Raw genomic sequence first — 18266 nt, forward strand, 5'->3', positions numbered from 1 at the left:
TCGAAGGCCCGGCTGAAATAGTTCACGTATTCTACCCAAGTTGTACCTGGGATCCGGGTGCAGTCTCGGAACCTCTGGCGGTACATCTCGGGCGTGAGGCCGTAGCGGGCGAGGAGGGCAGCCTTCATGTGGTCGTAGGACGACATTTGGTGATCGGGGAGCTGTAGTAGGGCATCGCGACCCTCGTTGATAAATCTCCCCCAAAGTCCGGCTCCCCAATCACTCCGGTCGATCCGGTGGGAGGTCATTGCGATCTCATAGGCTTTAAACCACTGTTGTATGTCGTCTTCTCGGACATACTCGCGGACCACATCCTTGGGGATGTGAACTTTTTTCTCAATTGGCCCCGGGGTGTGTGGTCGCTCAGGCACCCCCAGTTCCTTATTCTGTTTGCGCAGTTCTATTTCCGCCAGTCGGCGCTCGTGCTCGAGCGTTATTTTTTTCTCTTCCAGCTCTCTCTGTCTCTGCTTTTCTTCTCGTTCCTCTCGAAGCCGCATATGCTCGAGGTTGAGTTTCTGTTCAGCTAACTTGAGTTCCCCATCCATCTTGAGTCGTGCCATCTCTAATTTGTGTAATCTGACTCTGTCTCTTTCTCGTATCTCCTCCTGCGAGAGGCCCGTTCCCCGTTCCTCGGGAGCCGTGGCGTTCCCCTCTGGTGTGATGCTGTTTTGGTCTGGTGTGACGCTGCTTTGGTCGGAGGGTCCTGCGAACCCAGTTTCTGTCCATGACTCAAGAGCGCGCTTTAGATCATCCTTGGTACTCAGGCCGGTGGTAGCTATGCCAAGTTCTATGCAAAATTGTCTCAGTTCGCGGTGGTTGTATTCTTCTAATTTCTCCATTTGGAACTTCTCGGTGGAGCTGCTATCTTTGGTCGACATCGTGTTTTGTCGTGGGGTGAGCTACTCTCTGTACGATTACGCGTTGATTCGGATCGCGCCGCTGGCCACCAATGTTAGAAAAGGTAGACGGACCAGGAGGGTCGGCCGGGGTCAGGAGGAGAGGTCTCCGGGGAGAGCCGTCTCCAGCGGTCGTACAGACAAGTAACTTCCCCCCCACAGACAGATATCACACACGGATAAGGTTCAGCGTTCTTTATAAGCACTTATTTAAGGTACGGTTGAATGGTACAAGGAGGTCTGGACTCAGGGGTCCCCTCGATTAGAGTCTCGCAAGGTAGGGAAGGGGGTAGCGGGGCAGTCTATTTACCAATCAGGTAGTTCTGATGAGATGATGATGAGCTCACAATCCTCGAGCTTGGTGGTTAGGTGGTACGGGCCGCGGCAGCGCCAGCAGGTCCCGGTGTGGATGGTCGATACAACGGGCCGCGGCAGCGCCAGCAGGTCCCCGGAAGATATACGGTCCGCGGCAGCGCCAGCAGGTCCCGGTGAGGATGGTCGTTACAACGGGCCGCGGCAGCGCCAGCAGGTCCCCGGGAGATATACGGTCCGCGGCAGCGCCAGCAGGTCCCGGTGAGGATGGTCGTTACAACGGGCCGCGGCAGCGCCAGCAGGTCCCAGGAAGATGACTGTTGCAGAAGGCCGCGGCAGCGCCAGCAGGCAGGACGATGGTTCACAAGAGCGGGCTACGGCAGCGCCAGTAGACCGTCAAGGTTGAGTTCACTCGGTGTCTCTCGACTCCAGGATACAACTGCCTTCCTGCTCCGGAGCTGCCTCAGTTATAGGGCTGGTGCCCTTTGATGTCCGGACCCTCGCACTTGGAGGTCGGAGGGTCCGGGATGACGGTGTCCAGACACCCAGCAGGGGGTGGAGCCAGTGCCTGGGGGAGCTGGGGGCGATCGGCACCTGGCGGGGGAGAGCCCTTGACAGTTCGTTCTCCCATTGACTTGCCAAGTGGTCCGCTCACCTCCTGGGTGGATGGTGGTGCCGGGATGTCGGGGCCGGCCAGGCCCGGGGTTAGGGTCGAGGGGAGGCCATGCGGCCGCGTGGTGCAGGGCCCCCGATGGCGGCTTGACCCGGCCGGGGAAGCCGGTGGGGCTGGACCCCGTGATGAGTAGGGGTCCGAGGGCAGAGGGTCCGTCGGGAGACGGAGTACAGGTGCTTGTCGTGGGGATATGCCAGGTGGGCCGGAGTTCGGGCCCTGTCGAGCGGGGAGGGAGCAAGCCGTCTGTGAGGCCTGTCCAACATGCACCGTCTTCACATGTCCAAACACATGGAAGCAAAAGACCCTGGGTAAGGAAGACTGCAGATGAGCAGAGAGGCCTCTCACTCGCCCTGCAGGTGCACCTTCTTCACATGTCCAAACACATGGAAGCAAAAGACCCTGGTTAAGGAAGACTGCAGATGAGCATAGAGGCCTCTCACTCGCCCTGCAGGTGCACCGTCTTCACATGTCCAAACACATGGAAGCAAAAGACCCTGGGTAAGGAAGACTGCAGATGAGCAAAGAGGCCTCTCACGCGCCCTGCAGGTGCACCGTCTTAACATGTCCAAACACATGGAAGCAAAAGAAACTGGTTAAGGAAGACTGCAGATGAGCAAAGAGGCCTCTCACGCGCCCTGCAGGTGCACCTTCTTAACATATCCAAACACATGGAAGCAAAAGACCCTGGTTAAGGAAGACTGCATATGAGCAAAGAGGCCTCTCACTCGCCCTGCAGTTGCACCGTCTTCACATGTCCAAACACATGGAAGCAAAAGACCCTGGTTAAGGAAGACTGCAGATGAGCAAAGAGGCCTCTCACTCGCCCTGCAGGTGCACCGTCTTCACATGTCCAAACACATGGAAGCAAAAGACCCTGGGTAAGGAAGACTGCAGATGAGCAAAGAGGCCTCTCATGCAACCTGCAGGTGCACCGTCTTAACATGTCCAAACACATGGAAGCAAAAGACCCTGGGTAAGGAAGACTGCAGATGAGCAAAGAGGCCTCTCACGCGCCCTGCAGGTGCACCTTCTTAACATATCCAAACACATGGAAGCAAAAGACCCTGGTTAAGGAAGACTGCAGATGAGCAAAGAGGCCTCTCACTCGCCCTGCAGGTGCACCGTCTTCACATGTCCAAACACATGGAAGCAAAAGAAACTGGTTAAGGAAGACTGCAGTTGAGCAAAGAGGCCTCTCACTCTCCCTGCAGGTGCACCGTCTTCACATGTCTAAACACATGGAAGCAAAAGACCCTGGTTAAGGAAGACTGCAGATGAGCACAGAGGCCTCTCACTCGCCCTGCAGGTGCACCTTCTTCACATGTCCAAACACATGGAAGCAAAAGACCCTGGTTAAGGAAGACTGCAGAGATAGTCTGTAGATTGTGGGTTGTTAGTGGCCTGCTTTCCACTCTTGAAGGTACTCGGTCAACCTATGTTACTCCATCCTATCCTGTCTGTTGAGTCACTTGTCCTTATGTTGTCTCGTTCCTCTGTGTAATTAAAGGCTGCCACGTTCACTTTACCTCTGTGTAGGTGGAGTGGACAGGCTAAAATCAACTGGTCCTGTCTACGTCACTTAATCCCGGTGCAAACAAGCATCATCAGAAGCTCATCAGCAGAAATCATGTGCTGGAGAACAGGCCCATCCTAATTCTATTGAATGATACCCAGAATAGCTCAACATGCTTATCGTCATAAATGCCGTGCCAGCTATTGTGCTCATGAGCATGTATTGTGTGTGTGAGTAGCCTCCCATACTCACAATCCCCATGGTAGAAAACATGCACCATAAACTCTGTTGCTAACCAAAGCATCATAATACCTTAGGTTAATCACTCATCACCATAATCTGTTTGTTAACAACATGCTCGTCATCAAAATTTCTGTCCAAATGAATAATTAACATTTACATAGCAGAACAATGTTAATAAAATGCAGATATAGAGTAGGCATCTCAGCCTCGGCAGGATCTTTGCACATTGTGCTGTGTTATTGTACAACAATATCTCTACAAGGCTTTGAAAATATAGAATTTCTTGTTTTAGGGTAAGTTTTGGAGTTGTCTTAGCCCTCTGAAGAGGAAGCTGGACAGTATGCTTGAACTGCATCGCCAGGAAGAGGCGGAAGCGAAACAGACAGAGGTAAGCTAACAGTAATCATCAGTTTCCAGATGACCACAGCATTTGTGTCAGGGGTTGGACGTACCTGGCTCAGAGGTGTCCTGACTGTGAATCTATCATCTGGGGTTTGCTTGACCATAGAAGCATAATGTCACTCTAAGGATCCCGGGGTTACCGGAGCTGTTGTGTGGATGTTATTTAAATGTAATCCAGCTTTAACCATATCCATGATTCATGTTTAGCTACCTTCTTGGGGAAGATGACCACAAAGTCGAAGGGTGATAGTAAAATGTATTACTACATGTTCAGGAGTCCAAGACGTGTAGTCTCCAGTTCCACCTCATTTGCTAGTATTTGATATATTTTTCTGCGTGTGTAATTTGAAGGTGGTCACTGATACGGCCTGGATTGCTCAGACTTCCTCTCAATCTCCCTTCATTACTATTCTTAACCTAAAGCACATTTGAAGCTTGTCATTGATGGCCAGGCAGCTGGAACTTAAGGCGATGGCTCCTCCCTCCTGGGTTGTAAATCCATCCATGGGTGCTAGTGAAGAGAGGAGGCTAATCGTAAAACAGATGCAAATCTTGCTTTTATCATTGTGAGAAGGTGGCCTGATATATGCTGTCCACTAGTTCTAGTGGGCACCTTGTATCAGTCCAAACAACCCCTTAAGGTGATAGGTTAAAGACAACCTTTATTGAAAGCTATCCTAGTGGTAGTTATGGAGAGCAGCCTTCAGGCTAAGTCTTGAAGGAATGTAAACCAGCTTGTTTTACCAGTCTATAATCTATTGAATGATCAAATGAAAGGACAACCACCCCAGGTATATATTTAAAATATATGTATTTAGGTTAAAACACACCCCTCTAGTCTCTTTATGAGACTGGAGTTCGAAGTACTTAGTTTACAAGTCAGCAATTATCAGTAATAGCACAAATACACGTTTTGGCCCAAGGGGCGTTGTTAGACCTGACATCCTTGGCGTGGGTTTTTCCCCTATCTTTTGCCTCTGCTACCTGGATTTTTGATGCTGTGATGGATTGCGTTTTGCTGGTTTAGATGCTTTGGACACTCTGCCACTGCTAATCAGTGCCAGAGTGTAAGTGCTCCCTGTGTAAAATATCGTATTGATTGGATATACCCGATTGACATATCTGTATCACCATGAAGTCCCTAGTAAAGTGCACTGTGTGTGCCAGGGCTGGTGATGACAGATGCTACTAGTGGGTCTGCAGCGCTGATTGCGCCACCCACCTGTGTAGCCCTAAAACAGTGTCTCAGGCCTGCCGCCGCAGGCCTGCCTGCAGTCCCCGGACTGCCATGTCCTCCTGGCCAGTGTCCACACTGGCCGGGCCTAACCCTTCCCTTTTCGTACACGTCAGTCATCCCTATGGAAGGCCCAAGGTACCCCCCTGGGCAGGGTGCAGTGTATGTAGAAGGTAGAGCATGTACTAGTGCAGGTAACATGTTCTGGTAGTGAACACCGGCCATTTTGTGTGTTCACTGCTGCAAGGTTATCTTGCTCCATAGGCTATCAAGGGGGAGGCTGGTGCCAATGGCTATCCACCTATCTTCTCATAGGAACAAGATAAGACATGAGTGTTTGATATCCCTGAGCTCAGCATTTAATAACACATCTTTTAGGAGAGGTTGTTTTTAAATCCTGAGTTGGAGAATAGTACTTTTTAGAGAGTAGCTGTTCTCTTGTCTGACCCTTCTGTGTGCCTGGGCGTGCTTGTGGATTGACTGTCTGGCTTGAGAGTGACAGGGGCTGGGGATCCCCCGGGAGGTCGGCTGAGTCAGCCCTCTACTGAATGGCGACATTTGCAAGAAGAGTGGAGGGAGGAGATAGCACCTGGGATTGAATAGGGCTGTGCCTGCCTGCCACTCCGCTGGCTCCACCTCCTGCTGGGTGGCTGACGACTCTTCCCCTCACTCTGAAAAGAAAGCAGAAGCCAGGAAAACAAAGTGCTCCAGCAACACCCAGAACTGGATCAGACCGGGCTCAGGAGCCACTTGCACAAAGACTTCAAAGACTTTTAGGGGTATAAGTACAAGACCTCTGACAACAGATTTTTAGATTCGACCATCAAGAGGAACCTCTGCTGAAAGACGTACCACTGAAGAACGAAAGGAAGGTTGCCGTGCTGTGTGCTCTAAAGGCTGACCTGTTCTGCTGTACAACCGAAGCTGAGGAGGAGAAGGGGTCGTGCTGTGTGCTGACCCTACCCACTTGACCAAACAAGACGTTGCTGTGTGCTGCGTCTTCACCTGAATCTCCAAGGGCCTGAGAAGAGCTGGCCTCCTGTTTCGCAACCCAGGGATAGAAAGGTTGCCAAGAACCCAAGACTCTGCGGTGTCCCACCTGCGCTGCTGTGTGCCGCAGGGACCGTGGACTGTTCTACCAAGCTTCTCAACATCTGCCTGTGAGGTGGGCTGGCTGCTCTCTGTCTTGCTGGAGAGTACCGCACTGACCCGGGCCTGACACCGGTTGCCGCATCGAGAAGATCGACGTGCTCATCGGCACGTGCCTTGCCGTGACCCGGAGGCCTGAAGCAGATCGAGAGTCGTACTTCCCCGCTCTACGAAGCCGCGCTGTGAGTGGCTGACTCCGGTGACGTCGACATCGTCACTGGGGGCTCGTCGAGGGAATTGTGGAATCCTTGCACCGAACAGCCAGAGGAGCGCTTGTACAACGAGTGCAGCGACACCGCCGGAGCAACGTAAGCTGCCTAAACATCAAGAGCCTACAAACTGATTCATTCTCAGTGAGTATCGAATCACACAAGAGACTAGAGACTATCGTCTTACGATCCCGACCAACCAAGAAAGCGAATATTGTGTAAACCTGTGATGCTTGATTTCAACTGCGGAAACTAGATAAAGATATATTATTTTTTATATAACTCACCTGTGTGGTCTAAGTTTGTGGTGTACGGAAGGGGGATCATTGTGGTGTCTACGTGCAAATACCTTACACATTGCCTTGGGGATAAGCCTGTCAGCTCGAGCCAAGCTACCTAGAGGGTGAGCAGGGGTTATCTACCGTGTGTGTCCCTGTACCCTGACTAGAAGCAAGGGTCCCTATTTGGTCTAAGGTGCATACCTCTGCCAACTAGAGACCCCCAGATCTAACAGGCGTACCAAGCCATATACCAAAAAAGTGGTATAAGAACCACGACTGGGATAGACACTGAGGTGGCATGGTGAGCAAAAGAATGATGGATTTAACCCAGATCTCTTGACTGGGCGTGAATGTTTTGATTTGTTCTGCATTCCGTCCATCAATTGTTTTTTTTTTTGCTTTCTCGCCCTAAGTGCACCAGGTATGCTCAGACGTGAGTCCTGGGCTCACTGTGCCACTGGAATCAAGCTATCCTGGCTGAAGAGGGGTGAAACCCCGAAACCGGTCCTAGGATGCTTGTTTCCGGTCCAGGGAGGACCTGACTTGGCAGTTCGGGCTGGACTGTTTCCATGAGGCACAGGGTCAAGGCTGATTTGCATATAGCCAGGTCTAAACTGGGGTGGCATGGTGAGCAAAGGAATGATGGATTTAACCCATATCTCTTGACTGGGGGTGAATGTTTTGATTTGTTCTGCATTCCGTCCATCAATTGTGTGTCTTTTGCTTTCTCGCCCTAAGTGCACCAGGTATGCTCAGACGTGAGTCCTGGGCTCACTGTGCCACTGGAATCAAGCTATCCTGGCTGAAGAGGGGTGAAACCCCGAAACCGGTCCTAGGATGCTTGTTTCCGGTCCAGGGAGGACCTGACTTGGCAGTTCGGGCTGGACTGTTTCCATGAGGCACAGGGTCAAGGCTGATTTGCATATAGCCAGGTCTAAACTGGGGTGGCATGGTGAGCAAAGGAATGATGGATTTAACCCATATCTCTTGACTGGGGGTGAATGTTTTGATTTGTTCTGCATTCCGTCCATCAATTGTGTGTCTTTTGCTTTCTCGCCCTAAGTGCACCAGGTATGCTCAGACGTGAGTCCTTGGCTCACTGTGCCACTGGAATCAAGCTATCCTGGCTGAAGAGGGGTGAAACCCCGAAACCGGCCCTAGGATGCTTGTTTCCGGTCCAGGGAGGACCTGACTTGGCAGTTCGGGCTGGACTGTTCCCATGAGGCACAGGTTCAAGACTGATTTGCATATAGCCAGGTCTAAACTGGGGTGGCATGTTGAGCAAAAGAATGATGGATTTAACCCAGATCTCTTGACTGGGGGTGAATGTTTTGATTTGTTCTGCATTCCGTCCATCAATTGTGTGTCTTTTGGGATAGACACTAGGCCTATAGCCTCCTGAATCGCTGGGACCCCAAGGAACCACCCAAGGTAGTGAAACAGGAGACCCACGGGGACTGTATGCAGTGTGTAAACACAACAGCGTGCTCCCATTATCTTCTATGGGCAATGTTGCGGTTGGAAATTTAAAGATTAGGGACACTTCTAATCGAGTCAGGACCAAACCCTTTTGGACTTAAGAACTTCTATGGCTACCACCCACGAGAGCACCGGAGTACTCGAGTTACCTCCCCCAGGGAAGCCGGGTGCATAGGTGTCTTTTGGTGTTGGGTCGCGTCGTCGATTTCAATGGGAGCCTGCAAAGAACAGCTGCTGCCGTGAAGAGGAGAAGTGTCCGAAGAGATCGAAGCCTGGATCTAGGATGGAAGGCACCTGAAAGTAGAGGGGACAGAGTCTGGGTCACTAGCCAGTGACCAAGGGCAGGATGGACCAATGCCCACAGATGTCGGGTGCTTCAGGTGAGTTGATGGGTGTCTTGACTCTTCAGCCACGAGGTCCAGGAGGCATCGACGAAGTCCGCGAGCCGGATTTGAGCTGCTCCACAAAGTCTGTTGAGTGCTGCGGTGTCAGCGACCAGAATGGACCCAACAGGCCTTGGCAACGGCAAGTCACTGGAATTCAGAGAAAGGACTGCGATGCAGACCAGCAAGGTCTGAGGGACTCACCCAGCGAGGGTAAGTCAGGGCACATCTGGAGCAACCAGGAACGCCCAATCAAAAAAGGAGTTGCCTTCGTGGGGACTTGCTAGCCAACGGGCTAGTGATCGCGAAGGAGCCTCAAGCAGTCGCACTTGAAGCTGGACCACGGTTCACTCGTGGAAGGGAGGCCAACAATCTTCGGTGCAGGAGGTGCTCAAGGCTGGGGCTACTCGGAGCACAAAGCACAACTTCAAGGAGGACCAGGAAGATAGTGTTGCTGCAAAAGTTCACGGTGTCTAAGGGTCACGGTTCCACGTCACCCACGATAACCATGGGCCTCAGCCTTGCTGTGGACTCAGGGTAGCCTTGGGAAAGTCTGGAAATCCACCTCTGGTGATGCAAAGACTTTGGCGTCCAGCGGGAGCTTCAGCAATGCAGACCGGTCAGTTGCTTATTTGGTGCCTGCCAAGCAGGGGAGTCACTCCTTGACCCCAAGGGAGATCTCTTCAGTCTTCTAGTCAGGATAGAACGTCGAAGGTCCAGGATGTACGTTGCAGAGTTTCGTCCAGGGTAATCTAAAGTCCTAGGGACTGGATTCCTATACTTATAGTAAGTTTAGGGGATGGACTAACTCTAAAGCCCCACCTATGGGTGGGCCTGGAAAGAGGGGTGGTTACACCCATTTCCTTTGTCCAGTTTCGCGCCAGTGCAACCGGTTTGAACTGGGCTATGCACTTGGACAGCAAACGTGCCCCCAGTGCAGGACTTCAAAGCACCAGAGAGTGCTCCCGCCCAGCCCCAATACACATCATCCTATCTGGGGAGGTGGTCACACCCCCCTTCGACAGGAAACCTATTGTCCAGGCCTCCCCTGCCGGACTTTCGGTCAGCAGCAGGAGGCCGTGTCTGTGGCAGAGGCATCCATTTTGTGATGCCAGAGCTCAGGAAAGTCCTACCGGATTTAGCCAGTGTGAACATGTCTCTCCCTCTAGAAGGGTGGAATGCTACCCCCACCACCAGAACTGGCGGGGGGGGTGGGGTGGGTGGGGGTAGTATTCCAAAGTGTATGACACCAAACACGACATGTTTTGATGCAGCCATCCCAAAGTTAGCATTTACCGCGAGGTTATAATGCACTTAAGAGTATATGGTATGGCTGTATCACAGAACATAAACAGTTATAGGAGTGGGATGCACACCTTTTCATCCATTATTTATTCATTCTCTGACTTATCCAAAATTAATCCATTGTGCGTACAGCTTGGTAAAAGTGCCTTGCCCAATTGACCCCATGAATAACAACTCTGTGCAGTGGGGCGCCAGAGAATGAATAAATAATGGATGAAAAGGTGTGCATCCCACTCCTATAACTGGTTATGTAATAATGATTGCCCAGCCCTGGGATTGCACCCGCCTGGTGAAAATGGCTAAAACAGATGATTAAGTAATAAGTACTACCCCACTCTGTCGATGGAACATCTAGGTTCGTCTTTATAGTCAGTGTTAATTCGTTTCGGAAAGGAACTTTGGAGAATGTCACTGTTTGTATAATAAGAATTGTTTTTGGCGACGCATCATGAGATCGTGATTATCCAGTTTAGCTCTGTTCATTAAACTGCATCATGGGACATGTAGTGTTTACCATATAAAACACCCTTTGCAAGTAGCCTTATGACGGGAAAGGTAAATCAGCTGACCAATTGTGAGGGACTTAAAATCGAGCAGGATTGTGGGAGGAATAATGATTTCCTGTAATGGAGATGATGACGGGTGGTTTTAAAGCGTGGTGGCAGGCATGTGTATTGTAAGTGCAAAGGGAAAATGTTAACAAGATGAACTAATGGAAGCAAATATCAAACGTTAGTTAAAACCGTTGTATATTTGGCAGGTCATTGTTAAAGTGATAAGTGAAGGGAGAGAGAGGGATTGAAGGTGTTGGTAGTGTGGAGGAAGCAGCCTGTCTGCAGGGAGAGACAAATAAGTTGTTTAAGAGGAGAGGGAAGGAGAGATAACATTTGGGAAATCACTTCATTGAAACAATGGGAGGGGATTGGAAATGTGGAACACGCAGCCTGACCGCAGGGAGAGATAAATGAGTGGTTTATGAAGAGAGGGAGGGAGAGATAACATTTGGGAAATTACCGTACTGAAATGATGGGAGGTTGATGGTACAATGACAGGGGTGCTGATTGATGGTAAATCTGACCGCGCTAAAATGTATAATGTACTTTGATGTATTGAGCATTCAATGTGTAAAACATTAATCAAATATGATGTGAAAGTATGATTAAAGTCGATGAGTTTAAAGTATGATTGATATTAATTAGTGATTGTTTATTGTTATTTACAGTGACCCCTGATGAAGGGCACTTCTTTGCCCGAAATGCATTGGGTTTTATTCAATAAACACTGCATTTGATGAACTTCGCTTTGGTCATGTTCTTATAAGAGGTCCGGAGGGGTACAGTCAGAACATTAAGAAATTTGGAAAATGACGTTTGACTTTGTGTGGGTACTGAAAGTCAAGATTAAAAAATAAAGAAGAGGAGCAAAAGGATGAATGGAACAAGAAAAGAGCAGTTTATGAGGAACTAATTATTGCCAACGCGGCACATTTCGCAGTGCGTTTGGTTGGTACGCATGACGCCCCACTGCACAGAGTTGTATCAGCCATAAGGAAGTATTTCCGAAAGCTGCAGAGGGGCTCAGCTCATGCTTGGGCGCCCTCTCATGTGTGTTTTGCTGTTCGCCCTATGTGGGAAGGGTATGCCCAGACGTGGGTCCCGTGCTCACTACGCCACTGGAGTCAAGCTATCCTGGCTGAAGAGGGGTGAAACCCCGAAACCGGTTCTAGGATGCTTGATTCCGGTCCAGGGAAGACATGGCTTTGCAGTTTGGGCTGGACTGTTCCCATGAGGCACTGGGTCAAGCCTGATTTGCATATGGCCATGTCTGAACTGGGGTGGTGCGGTGAGCAAAATAATGATGGATTAAACCCAGATCTGTGACTTGGGGTGAATGTTTTGCCAATGTGCAACAGTCCGTCCATCATCTTGTGTGTTTTGCTGTTCGCCCTATGTGGGAAGGGTATGCCCAGACGTGGGTCCCATGCTCACTATGCCACTGGAGTCAAGCTATCTTGACTGAAGAGGGGTGAAACCTCGAAACCAGTCCTAGGATGCTTGATTCCGGTCCAGGGAAGACATGGCTTGGCAGTTCGGGCTGGACAGTTCCCATGAGGCACAGGGTCAAGCCTGATTTGCATATGGCCATGTCTAAACTGGGGTGGTGTGGTGAGCAAAATAACGATGGATTAAACCCAGATCTGTGACTTGGGGTGAATGTTTTGCCAATGTGCAACATTCCGTCCATCATCTTGTGTGTTTTGCTGTTCGCCCTATGTGGGAAGGGTATGCCCAGACGTGGGCCCCATGCTCACTACGCCACTGGAGTCAAGCTATCCTGGCTGAAGAGGGGTGAAACCCCGAAACCGGTCCTAGGATGCTTGATTCTGGTCCAGGGAAGACATGGCCTGGCAGTTCGGGCTGGACAGTTCCCATGATGCACAGGGTCAAGCCTGATTTGCATATGGCCATGTCTGAACTGGGGTGGCGTGGTGAGCAAAATAACAATAGATTAAACCCAGATCTGTGACTGGGGGTGAATGTTTTGCCAATGTGCAACATTCCATCCATCATCTTGTGTGTTTCACCCTCTCACATAAAACCAAGCACTCTGCCTTCAGGATTGTCAAGGCCTGCCATAGGAGTGGCTTATAGGTTTTATATGTGTCTGTATAGGGTAGTGATATAGGTAGCCTATAGCACAGTAAGGGGTGCAAGCACACCCTTACCCAGGCTGCAGTAGCAGACCTGTGGTGCCATTTTGGAGTGCTTCCCAGGGGTGGCATAATATATGCTGCAGCCCCTGGTAGGCCTCTGAGGTACCTATGCCCTAGGCATATAGTATACCATATACTAGGGGCTTTTAAGGCACTCCAGAATCCAATTAGATATTACCTAATGTACATGGAAACCATTTTAGAGAGTAAGCAGCTAGGCTGTGGTCCCGATTAGCAGGGCCACAGCCAGATTAAGGTCGAAAAACAGTGAAACACCAGCAAAAAGTGGGGGTACCCATGTGAAGCAGATCCTACTCTCCTACAATCATCCTATTAAAAAAGTGGGCAATTGGGGCATATTCTCACCTCACCTCATCTTTTAGTAAAGAAGATTTCAAACTGTCTTGTGTGCCATTATTATTAGATATTATTCCAGATTCATCAGACATCCGCTTATAATTGATATCTTGCATAGTGGAAGGCTATTTACAAGATGGATTTTTATCACTATTCTGTTTTAAAACAATTATTCATTCTTTGTCAGACAAATCAACAGGGTCTAATACTCTGGGTGAATATAGTTGAGGCACTCAGCCTTTATCATTCATATAGGTATTTGCAACCATATGGTTGGAACAAGTGTAGAATTGTATTGAACTGTACTAAACAGAAGTGAAATATGTACCAAACTCTGATCAGTTGCACATGGAATCCAACTTCTTCATTCCTTCAACTGAGTAGAGGACACAATCCTGCTCCGTCTGCCTTGTCGATAGCTTTTATACAGAGTAGGTGACAAATGGTTCGGCCTAACTGAATTTGTCCAGGAGAGGCCCTCTACAGGACTGGGTTGTGAATAATAACATAGGCTCAGTGTAAGCTGATTGGTTGTAAGACAGAGCGCGCATGGTTAAACCACGCATGCTTCTACAATGCAGCCCGAACCACAAATGCGTCTTAACCCTGCATTACTTTACCACGCATGCCTTTACCACGCAATTTCATTGTAAAGGCATGATTGGTAAGTGGATGTACGTTGTCAAGATCACCACTACCCCGACCCTCCCTCCTCGCTCTAAGCCCTAAAATTCTATCCACCCTACCATACCCTAACTACCCATTTCCCTTCCTACCTCATTGAGGCCTAAAACCCTGCCCACTAAATAAAAACTACCCCGTTCCTCTTGCCCTAAGCCCTAGAACTTACCCCGCGCTGCCCTTAAAACTCCCCCTACCCCGTTTTCCGCCCTGAGGCCTAAAACCCTTCCCCTTAAAAAAAATCTCTAAAATCCTAAAAAGCTCTAAATCCTAACCTCACCTCTAAAAACTTCCCAACCCACCCCCAGCCCTTAACATGACCCCAAAGCCCTCCCTCACCCTGAGCCCTAAAAGCCTGCCCCGACATCCCCCCACCCTGAATCCTAAATCCGACCCCAACCCTTAAGAACTAGCCCCCTCTAACCTGGCCTCAGCCCAACTTACCTCTCTGCTTCCGGAGCTTCTTGTTTCAACGTGTTGTCTCCTCTCCCCGCCCATCCGGACACTAGACCGCGCTGTCTGTGGTTAAAGTCTGTCTTTGCCTGTGTTCTTCCAGTTGTTTCCCAAGCTAATTATATTTGTGCTCCTGTGTTCCTGTAAAGGATTCCTGACAGGCTCTATGTAGTATTTACAGAGAAGTAATTTTAGCTTTAAATGGGCCTGCATAAAATCAGAAATGGAAAGAAATGTGTTTTATTTTAATCTTATTTGAAAATAACATCAAATGTTTCATTTGTTAGTTGTTCTTCCCTTGAGGGGGCAGATGTCCGGAATGTGAACTGAAAGTTGTGGCTTCAAATCTTGAAGTTTTGGTTGGAGATTGAGTTCTGTTTCCAGAAGTTAAAGCTGTTCTTGCTTTAGTTTGTGACAGTTTAGGAGTTCAGGTGTCTCTGTCTGATTGTTCAAGTGTGGCTACTACTGAAACAACAACACACTGCAACAGCTCCTGATTTTCTTCATGGCAAAGGGGTGTCAACATTCTGCTGTTAAAACTGGTCACTGGGCACTTCGCAGTGTTAGATTTAAAAAAATCAGTGTGGGCAAGAGAAGGGAATTAAGGCCCTTACAATAATATGAAGTGAGAGAAGGGCAACGTTACTTATCAAAGGGAGGCTTGGGTGCATGGTACTGGCAGCCAGAGAAAAGGGAGTAAAGGATACAGTAATGACGGATGTGTGATATGAAAAGATATCGCTGAATGGGACCGGAGCCGGTGGCGTTACACTGTGATTTGGTGTTGCCTGCAGAGATCCTTAACTCTTTGCTAAAATTTGAAGCTAGGCTGATTTGAAAATAGAGTGAATTTGTTGATCGAATGTGAATTTACTTTGAAAAAACAAAAGACTACAGAGGCTTTTGACAAAACAGGAACAGTTGCTTTAATTACACGCAGTGGCCAGGAGAGCAGGCAACAGTCGGGGTCTGAAGACTGTCTCAAAGCACATTGGTTTCGGCGGTCTTTTTATACATTACATGAAGCGTCATAAAGTAATTTGTACATTCTTTGGAGACTGAAATACGGGCCTACTCACGAGGCCATAAATCTAGTCCCTGGATGAGAAGTGCAGGTGGTTCTCGACCTTGCATGGACACAATTTGGTGCCAGTGGGTACGTGTCCAGATGTCCGGTATAGGGAGCAAGTGATCACTGCATGTAGTGTGCATGCTGTGTTCTGATTGGCTGATTGTTCCTAATTTAATGTGGCATCTGACTTTATGGTGTTTTGGGAATGTGCACCCCACGGGCCAAATGTGTTTTATTGGGGCCAATCTCCTAAGACCATTGTGGTGTCATTGCCTATCAGTGGAATCGATCTCGGTTTCCCTGTTCACGCATTTGTCTAAGGGTTACATGTCACCCCACCTGTGATCTGTCCATCAGTTGCTTCAGGCCTAGGTTGCAGGGCCTGCCTGACCACATACTTCTGACTCGGGTTGAGGGGGAGGTCATATTAGGTGAATTCAACGACAGTGACAAAAGTTCATTTTTATACATACATATATCGTGGCATGCATTGATATCGTATTTTCAAATATTAACAAATTCCTGTTGTGCTATTTTTCTCTTTATTGCTTTTCTTGGTTCCCAGTCCTGCATGTGTCTTTGCCTAGTGCCTGTTGTGCTAAGTTGACCTTCTTGTAGACTGTGCAAGTCTTGAATGTGACACAGGGAAACAAAGCAGTTCTTTGGAGATAGTATGTGCCATCATGTTTCAAAGCCCTTTGGGAAGCTCATTTGTGCAGGTAGGGTGTTGTTCAAGCATATCAGGTGGATCTCGGGGATGTAAACAGTGGGTTTTTGTATCCTCCGCAATGTGACAAGACTGGTACCTGTACGGTAGTTTCAAAGTCTGATCCCAGTATAAAGGGCTTTCATTGTGAAGCAGGGACGACTGGTGCTAGGCAGCCTTTGCCTCCGGCCCGATGTGAGCCTTGAAGCTGAGATTGTTATTGATGCGGAAGCCCAGGATCTTAGCTTCCATGGTGTTGAGGTGCTTAGTTGCCCAGTTTCCTTTCTGCAAACCATTCCCGAACCTGCTTACCCAAGAAGCTATCCAGACCCTTGTCAAAGGTTAGCTCAGTCAACTTTACAAAAGTTCCCACTACTAGCTCCCCTTCCTCCACAGGTATTATGTCTGTCAATGTGATAATTTTCAACAATTGGCTATCCTCTGCTCTAGGGTCTATAGCCCGTTTAAAAACCAGCAACTCGCCACACAGTTCTTCTTCGCCCACTAGTAATCTGAAACCTTGGGAAAGTTAAAAAAGAAATACAAAAAGCTAGAATGCTTCTGGAGAAGTGACTATAACCTTGAGGCTAAAAATGTACAGTAAGATGACATCTACTCCAACATCACCCTACAGCCTTCTCTTGACAAACTGTCTTTTCTCTCATCATCCAGTCCTAAGCCAGATCCATCTTTCTGTCACGTCTCCACCATTTGTGTTGTGGTAACATCTGTGTTGATTGCCTCCTGCTACTCAGGGTCCCCAGATGACCCTTTCCCACCACACGTTCTCAAACTAGCCAGCAATTTGATCTCTCCCTGCCTTTGACAACTCCTGAACTCTTCTCTGAGTCCTACCATGCTCCCTACACAATGGAAACAAGCTAAGAGATCAGCACTGTTAGAGAAACCCTCTGATGACCCCACTGCCCTCTCAAATTTCAAGCCTATTTCTTGACTTTCATTAGCACATAAGATCCTGAAAAAATGTGCCACTACAGAACTCTCCATATTCTGGAATCCAGCTTCCTGCTTAACAACTGCAAGCTGGGCCCAGGCTACTTTACAGCACAGACTCTGATCTATTGGCAGGATCTTAACATGTTTGATCCATTCTCAATTATCTTAGTTGATCTCTCTGCCACCTTTGATATTGTCTCCAATCCCATCCTCTTAGGACGCCTTTTGAAGTCGGCGGTCGTTGACTCTGCCCTCTTCTGGCTTGAGATCACTCCTTTGCAGTCTTCGCTGCTAAACCTTGGAATTGACTCCTCTCATACATACATCCTGGCCTAATTAAACGTACCTTTTCCACGTGACTGAAAATCTCCTACTGCCTATTCTATCCTGTGTCTGCACCACCAGGACTCCTTGGTTTCAGAGCAGCAGCTCATGCTCTACAAAACCTCATCCATTCATTCTGTTAGCGATGGCCATGAGCAGAAATTCCAACTTGAAGAGAGGTCAGCTGGACATTGATGGTAATGCATCAGTGTTTTGGTTCATGAAGACCTGTAGGTAAAGCTGGGTATCAGCAGTGCCCTTGTGGATGCTGACATTGACTACCTATATGATTTCCAGAGGGTCCAAGTGTAAATAAAAACGGATGTTGACACGGGCGAGCTTTGGGGGATGCAGCATCTTCAGTGGGAGGGGCTCACATTGAAAGGAGCTCCTTGCACTAATCCACTGCATGAAGACACTCTTGATCTAATGTACAGTGCATGTATGCCGAGCGGGGCACTTCAGTTGTCTATGTCAAAGACTGCACAGAGGCCAAGCAGGACAAGACAACATAGATTGCTGTTGTCAGTGAAAGAGAGCTCATTGTCTGCCCCTGTGATAAAATTGCTTTTCAAAATCTTTAACCATCCTTGTCTTCTTACATCTAGTCTTTTTGCCTGTCTGCCAGCCTCATGTTTGTGCAAATAAAGTATAATCTGTCTGTGTTTCTCTTTCTTTCTCCATCTTTGTAGTTCTCAGTCTCTCTGCCTCACTTCATTTATCTATCTAGCTATCTCTCTGTTTCTGTCATATATCTGTATCTCTGCATCTCAAACTTAATTAACCTCACCATTAAGACACTGTTTCCCCTTCCAATTCATTATATCAATAGACCACTACAAGGGTAGCAGTGGAGACAGAAACGCACACAATCCCTAATATATCAACCCTATTTCTCTGAGAACTAGGTTGAATTAAGAATAG

The 18266-nt window shown here is 48.6% G+C and overlaps 1 protein-coding gene across 3 annotated transcripts in view; it reads left to right on the forward strand.

Annotated features, from left to right (window-relative positions):
• Positions 1 to 18266, forward strand: part of LOC146869216 (E3 ubiquitin-protein ligase TRIM39-like) — a 199118-nt gene that overhangs the window by 34507 nt on the left and 146345 nt on the right. For 2 of the 3 annotated variants that reach the window (XM_085643753.1, XM_085643825.1), the window contains exon 2: positions 3930 to 4025. The exons of the other annotated variant lie outside the window; for it this stretch is intronic. In XM_085643753.1, the coding sequence (XP_085499879.1) occupies positions 3930 to 4025 (96 nt within the window). The remainder of the gene's footprint in view (positions 1 to 3929; positions 4026 to 18266) is intronic. 3 annotated transcript variants of the gene reach the window in all.

Source organism: Triturus cristatus, chromosome 1_1 (assembly GCF_964204655.1).
Source record: "Triturus cristatus chromosome 1_1, aTriCri1.1, whole genome shotgun sequence".
Taxonomy (NCBI): Eukaryota; Metazoa; Chordata; class Amphibia; order Caudata; family Salamandridae; genus Triturus; species Triturus cristatus.